General features: G+C 46.9%; 1 protein-coding gene across 6 annotated transcripts in view; it reads right to left on the reverse strand.

The window, feature by feature from the left end:
- Nucleotides 1–884: 884 nt before the first annotated feature.
- LOC119226385 (calcium/calmodulin-dependent protein kinase type II subunit beta) overlaps nt 885–7,601 on the reverse strand; it is a 16,474-nt gene continuing 9,757 nt past the window's right edge. The window contains exons 14-21 of one of the 6 annotated variants that reach the window (XM_037484320.2): nt 7,179–7,213; nt 4,760–4,819; nt 4,012–4,056; nt 3,660–3,708; nt 3,024–3,099; nt 2,807–2,901; nt 2,488–2,724; nt 885–2,241 (exon numbers count right to left, since the gene is read on the reverse strand). In XM_037484320.2, coding sequence (XP_037340217.2) covers nt 2,492–2,724; nt 2,807–2,901; nt 3,024–3,099; nt 3,660–3,708; nt 4,012–4,056; nt 4,760–4,819; nt 7,179–7,213 — 593 coding nt within the window. In that variant the 3' untranslated portion in view covers nt 885–2,241; nt 2,488–2,491. Of the gene's footprint in view, nt 2,242–2,487; nt 2,725–2,806; nt 2,902–3,023; nt 3,100–3,659; nt 3,709–4,011; nt 4,057–4,759; nt 4,820–7,178; nt 7,217–7,601 lie in introns of all 6 variants that reach the window. The other 5 variants (XM_037484319.2, XM_037484322.2, XM_037484321.2 and 2 more) reach the window with 5 other exon arrangements.

The raw sequence follows: 7,601 nt of genomic DNA on the forward strand, positions 1-7,601 counted from the left end.
TATATTTATATTGTGAGATTAAACATGGTTAAGTATTCATCAAATATTCAATGTAAGTAATAATAAAAACAAAATTAAAAAAGGAGAGAAGTAAAACTGATTAAACAGTTTAAATATTCCTACATTGGTTCAAATTAACTTCAATAATAATAATAATAAATTAATAAAATGAATCAATAGTATCCTATAGTTCTACCTCAATGACAAGTCAATTGAACTACTTGTTTCACAAGAAACAGTCTTTTTAAAATGAGTGAAAGTACAGAAGTACCATCAGCAAAGTACACTTGAACATATACTCTTCTTCTTCCTCACCTCTAGTTACTTAACTACTACTTAACTAAAGTAGCACATTACTTATTTACTTTAATTGTTGGTGTTCAACAAACTGTAGAAATATAAAGTACTACTACTTAAAGTACACGTGTATTCTTTCTGATCCAGTCAATAAGTACTAGTACACCAGGTACACACATACCGGAGGTAGCAGCAGTAAACGTCGACCTTTGTCCCGAGTCACTGATTATCTAAAGAGACAGTGAACGCGACATCACAGGAGATGAATGCACTGAGGCATTGTGGGTAAAGTTTCACGCACCATGGTTACTACAGAAGCCTTGTTACAGCAGCGTCTTACTTTAAATACTTTATACGCAGGTCGTTTAGTCCAGAGGTTCCAAACATCAAAGGGGTCACCATGGAAACCCGAGGGGTCAGGAGACGATCAACAGGAGAGATGAAGAAGAGGAGGAAGAGGAGGAGAAGGACCATAACGGCTTTGTGATCAACACCCACTGATTGATTGATTGATTGATCCACGAGCTGTGCCTGCTGCCTCAGGTTGACCTCTGACCTCAGGTTCACACACACACACACACACGATATGAGCCACTCGCTCTCTGCGTTTTTATTGGTTCACACACTGATTACATCTGGTCACATGATTAATATTGATAAGACTTGGAATCCGTCGTCATCGCTGTCAATCAATCAATAACTTCATGGACAGCAAAGCGGAGCAGCTTCAGGTGGACGGATGTAAACAGAGAATAAGTCCACAGGCTGTGTGGATTAAAGTAGTCCCATTAAAGCTGTGACGGGGTTAAACTGGCCAGGTAGGGGCCCTTCAGGGTGGGGGGGGGGGGGGGGGGTCACTGTTACTAATGGCAACCAAACACATCAATAACACAACATCCTGCAGAGTTCTGATGGGATCAGGTTTGGTTTTAAATCACATGTTCAGCCATCAGGTGCAAATCAACAGGTGTTCAAATAATCACTTTTATTCCTTTCTCTTTCCACATGTCTGCAACAAACTAATTTGTGTAAAATATTTTATAAATTGCATTTAAATGTCTCTTGATGACACGTTTCTTTTGCACTTTAATTTCTTAATGTAAAGTGCTATAAGTTATATATAGATATATATATATATATGTGGGACATAAATGAACTGGAATCCTGTTTGTCAAGTGCAAAGCAAAAGAAATCAGCATTTTAAAAAGGTGAGAATAATCTTATAATTATAAGACCCTGATGTCAGATCTGATTCATGACATTTTTCTTTCTGCTGTAGTCTTGGATACAGCTTCTTTACCTTTATATTTAAAAGCGTTTAACTTTTATGCTCTAAAAGTTAAATCCTGTCTCCACCTCATCCTCAAAACTCATCATGTCAACACTAAAAAACACTTTATGCACTTAAAGCCCACAAAACGGAGGCGACAGGTTCTACCAGAGGTCCAAAGAGAGGAAGAAAAGAACAGAAACGCACCGAAACTCCCAAAGTCATGCAATCAAACATCATCTAACGCAAACCCGTCACCACGGCGACACTTTACACAAACAGCGTGACACTAGAAGGTTGTGTGTCGGTTAGCTTGAGTTCACACAGAGAATCACATGCTCGGGGGGGGGGGGGGGGGTCCAGGGAGAAGAAGGGTCTGCAGAGAGAAACGTCCACTGGAACCAAAGAACATGCTCATAAGAACATTAACGGGACCGCTGAGCGTGACGGACTGTAGCCATGGCAACGCCGAGACGGGTACCAGTGAAGAAAGGACGAAGAGCAGGACAGATGTGGTCCAGGTGTGTTGGGAGGCACGCAGATAGAGGGGGGGGATGGCGTCTGTCTTTAGGGGGACAGAAGAGATAGAAGACAGCCGGGGGCAACGACATCGGACGCTCTTTTCTTCTTTAAGGCGCCATCCCTCTCTTCCTCCTCCTCCTCCTCCACAGGCTCTGCAGAGATGTTAGACACTCAGTTGAGGAGCTTTTGGGGCACCAGAAGGAAGATCTAAGAAGATCTTCATCATGTGGTGCATTTCACCTCATTTGAAGAAGTTTTTTTTAGCAATGGAACCCTTTCAAAATAAAACCTCTCAGTAGTACTACTTGGTCCAGGCAACACCTGATGTGGTGTCTGAGCTGTTTCCTGCTCTGCTAAGCTAAGCTAAGCTAAGCTAAGCTAAGCTAAGGCCTCCCTACCTCTTCACTGCAGGGGGGCGGCGGGGGCCCCCGAGCAGTGGAAGTGGACGTTCTGCCACCGGCTCTCGCGGCGGTGCCACACCCGCGTCTCCTCGGACTGGCTGGAGCGGGGGCGCCCCGCCCCGTCCACGTACTGCGTCAGGCGGATGTAGGCGATGCAGGCGGCCTCGTCCCCGATCATGTGCACGTGGGGGTTGAGGATGGTCGTGTGGATGGGTTTGCTGTTCTTGGAGAGCACTGAGAGACAGAGGGAGGGGGGGTGGGGGGGGGGGGTCATACCTCAGGGACGGCTCAGACAACGTGTGAGGCGGCGACTCACGGTTGTCGAAGTAGAACCGGTGGAAGTCCATCCCCTCCACCAGGTTACCGAGCCCCTCGGGCTCGAACGAGGTCAGACCGGGGTCACAGATCTTCCTGTGAAAAAAGATCAGGTTTAAGATCAGGTTTAAATGAAGATCAGGTTTAAGATCAGGTTTAAATGAAGATCAGGTTTAAGATCAGGTTTAAATGAAGATCAGGTCTTCAGTGGGACTCACGCGTAAGCCTCAAAGTCCCCGTTGTTCACGGCCTCGATGAGCTGCTCCGTGATCTTTATGATCTCCTGCTTACGAGCTGCAGGAGAAGCAGAAGAAGGAGCGGCGTGAGAGGAGGTGGGAGGGGGTGGAGTTCTCTCCTGAGCTACACCCCCCCACAGACTCACCCGAGAGCTGCTTGGTACTCATCTTAGGTTTCCCTCAACATGACCTCTGACCTACGTGTCCACCTGCGCTCTCCTCAGAGGGGAAGAGGCGTCTCTTCCTGCCGCGTCCAGGCGCCTCGCCTCCATCACGCCGCGAGGCTGACGGAGCTCATTGGGCTATTCTGGTCTCGTTAGAGGAGATTTGCTGTGTCCTCCCCCCCCCCCCCACAGCGAGAGGAAGGCTTATCTCTCCCTCTCTCCCTCCATCCCTCTCTCTCCCTCATCAACAAACCCCCCCCCAAAACAACGACTCCATTTTAAGTAAAAAGTACAAGAATAGAAAAGTCCTCAACTCAGTGTTTCACTTAAAGGGCAAGTTCATGTCATTTATACACTGATGTTATTGGGTGATATTTCTGTCATCATCTTTGATCAGTGTGTGTGTGTGTGTGTGTGTGTGTGTGTGTGTGTGTGTGTGTGTGCAGAGGCCCACCCTTCACGTCTTCATCCTCGATAGTGGTGTTGCTGCTGTCAGATGATTCCTGCAAAAACAGAAACATTAAGTCACCAAAAGAATGAAAACAGCGAGAGTGCGCGCGCGCACACACACACACACACACACACACACACACACATGCACAGCTGTGTGTGTGTGTGTGTAAGTTGTCTGAAATTCTCCTTTGAGTCCTGAGGAGACACGGACCGAGGACTTTGTCTTAAGAAGCAGCGGGTAGGATCTCCACCTCCTTCTGACCAGCAGAGGGCAGCCGAGGAGCTCTCATGCACTAACACACACACAGAGGAGGAGGAGGAGGAGGAGGAGGAGGAGGAGGAGGAGGAGGTACCTTGGTCCCATCCATTGGGTTATGGATGACAGTAGTCTGAGGCTCCTGGAGGAACAATGAGAGAGGAAGCAGTGGAGAGGGAATGTGTGATGAGGATCAATAAGGATAATAGGGGGGGGGGTGATAATGATCTCTAATAATCCTTCACATCCTTCATAAAAAGCAAATCAACAAGAATCACACACATATGTACATCTTTTTTTTACTCTCAATAAAAACCATAAAAAGGTCATAATACTCTGCACAAATATAACGTTTCATCTTTAAACTGAACTAAATGTCTTTAGGTAAATATGAAATAAAATGCGATGAACTGGTTTGGATTGAAATCAGTGTTTGATTTGGAGTCTGATGATGATTCATCAGAACCAGAGCTTCCTGTTTGTGTGAATAACAATAATCTACCAGCTGGTTTGTGTCTTTAAAGACGTCTTCAGTAGGAACCACCGCAGACCAGAAGGGGGGCGGTATTAAGAGACGGACCGTAGCGTCTCTTTGTGGGATTTGTTGAGAGAAGAATCTAAAAAAACCTGTAATGTTAATGTGAACCTGTGAAATGATGAAGTCGTTGTAAAAAAGAAAGATGAACAAACTCCTTCCTGTTCCTCACGGTCCCTTCAGAGTAAAGTACTTCTTATAAATGTTAACACACATTACAGATGAGAGAAAGGAATCTCTTCATTTCACTACACTAGATTACACCCCCCCCCCCCCCCCCTCGGTGTCTCAGTGCGTGCATCGGGCGTACCAGGGCGGGGGGGGCGTGGCCTTTGGGGCTGGTGACTATGCTGCTTCTGGAGCTGTTTGTCTGTGCAGGAAGAAGACAGATTCCTCACTACGTTAATCAGTTCATCCGTTCCCTCTGCAGCGAAGCACAAATGAGATCCTCGACAGATCAGCCCCCCCCCACCACGGACCTGGGGGCCATTTGGCAGATGGAGAATCTAAACCAACGGCAGATGTGCAACTCTGCAACATCTGCCAGATGAAAAACCAACATCCGTTTGGCCAAATGGAGGCATCAGCGTCTCTTAACCCCCCCTCGCCCCCCCTGACCCCCCTGACCCCCCACAGGCTTATGAAACAGAGACACCTCACAATGCCAACGACATGCACACACACACACAGATGAGCATTGTACGATACGTGGAGTGCAGCCGATATGTCGAGGTCTTTTAGTGGGATGTTTGGGGGTCAGAAGGTCGTCATTCTGATGACCGACAAGCACAGGACCTTCAGCCAGGAGGCCGAGAGGCATAAACATACTTTGAGTTTAATATGAGGTTTGTTGCGTAAATCTTTAAAATAACCTTAATCCCAAAATCGAATCAAATACATTGCCCATAAAATACAGTTTAGTTTAAGGGATAAACAAACTAAAACTGAAAGAATAATATCGCAACAAATGTTAAATAAATGGCTGGGATGGAGTAATGATGTTCGATGTTCCCAGAGGATGAACCCTGCAGGCTTTGTCCTGATCCTGTAGGTCCACGCTGTACAACATCAGGGGAATGCGCCTCCTTCTCACTCAGAAGGAGGCGCAGGTACTGATCCAGGTTCTCCTGGACTATTGGAACTGTCTCCTGGCAGGTCTCCCTGCTCCATCCCACCTCTGCAGCTCATCCACAATGCAGCAGCTCGAGATGACTACATTTACACTTCTACGGAAGCAGAGGAGTCGCCCCCTGGTGGTCAGGAGAGAGAACGCAGCTTTTTACTTTTGATGAGAAGTTGATGATTTTTAGATATTTAAGTTAAATCCAACTTTTACTTTAACAGCCGAGAGGACGCAGGAATCCTGAAATAGCTCCGTGGTTGTGTGATTATGTAATGAGGGATTAATCATCTGGTGGGAAATAATCTGAGATTAGCATCGGCCAACCGAGGAGAGATGGAGAGAGGAAGAGGAGAGGAAGGAGAGGAAGAAGAGAGGGAGAGAGGAGGAGGAGGGGAAGAAGAGAGGGAAAAGAGAGGGAGAAGAGAGGAAGAAGAGAGAAAGAGGAGAGGAAGAGGAGAGGAAGCCGTCACAGTTTAAATAATTCATATTTGTTGTTTCATACAAAGCGTGTCTCCTGCGCATAAAGTAACTAAGTAACTACCTTATAACAATAAAATCCATTAATTCTGCGCATTAAATATGATTTGTGTGAGACAGAAGGATGAAGATCAGCTGTAATCATAATGATGCATTTGTTCAAGACAAAAAACACCAAATAACTTGATATCTTCTGCACATGGAAAGTTCTCTTGAAGAACAAGGAGGATACAAACAGGGATTATCTGGTAGTTCTCATCATGAGACCTGCACTCTGATGACATCATCACTTTGTGCACAGAAGGTTAAAGTTAGAACATGAAATGTGTGAGATTTAAGTTATGAGAAGACATTATGTCGCTTGAACCCATTTTGTAATGTTAAGCAATAGATGTATTACATCTTTAAAAGGTACGACGACTCATATATTTAACTTGTCCTTAGTGGACATAGCGATGTCCTTAGTGGACAGGGTGATGTCTTCAGTGGACAGGGTGATGTCTTCAGTGGACGAGGTGATGCTTCAGACACACAAACACACGATGAGGGAGGAGTTTGGGGAGGGGCTACGTGGCGGGGGGGGGGGACTCCAGCGAGCTCTTCAAAATAAAAGTTTTCAACGTCTTGTAGAAAAAGTTGATTTCATTCATCAGTTATGACACACATACTGATATTTACTTATTTGGGACGAGGACAGAGGACAGAGGAGAAAGAAGGGAAGACAAAGGATAGAGAAGAGAGGACAGATAGGACAGAGGAGAGGATGGAGGACTGAGGATAGAGGACACAGGACAGATAGGACCGAGGAGAGGATGAAGGACAGAGGAGAGGACAGATAGGACAGAGGAGAGGATGGAGGACAGAGGAGAGGATGGAGGACAGAGGATAGAGGACAGAGGAGAGGATGGAGGACAGAGGAGAGGATGGAGGAGAGGATAGAGGATGGAGGACAGAGGAGAGGACAGAGGAGAGGATGGAGGAGAGGATAGAGGATGGAGGACAGAGGAGAGGACAGAGGAGAGGATGGAGGACAGAGGAGAGGAAGAGGAGAGGATGGAGGACAGAGGAGAGGACAGAGGAGAGGATGGACAGAGCAGAGGACAGAGCAGAGGACAGAGGACCTGCTCACCTTGGGGTCGGCCTTCTTGTTGAGGAGACTCTTGGCTGCTGCAGAGAAGCAGAAGGACACACCCTCAGAAGGGAGGGTACACATCCTGTCCTCTCTGTGGACACCCCTCAAAGTGGACATGCAAACCGCTGCATGTCCTCCACTTCTCCTCCCTCCAGGGAAAGAGACAACGCCGGATTGGGTCCGCCCCCCCCCCCCCCCCCCCCCCCTCGTAAAGCAGAGAAAGCCCTCCCCCCGTTCTGACGAAAGACGTTTAAAACCCCCACAGATAAAAGGAGTCTGCACCCGACTGACCCCTCCCCTCCCCAAGCGTTAGATAAGCACGGAATCATGAGGGGGGGGGCAAACTAATTCTCCATATAATCCGAATACACTCACAGACAGATGCCTCAGATAGATGGGGGGGGGATTATGAGTGAAAGC

Source organism: Pungitius pungitius, chromosome 18 (genome assembly GCF_949316345.1).
Source record: "Pungitius pungitius chromosome 18, fPunPun2.1, whole genome shotgun sequence".
NCBI classification, from domain to species: Eukaryota; Metazoa; Chordata; class Actinopteri; order Perciformes; family Gasterosteidae; genus Pungitius; species Pungitius pungitius.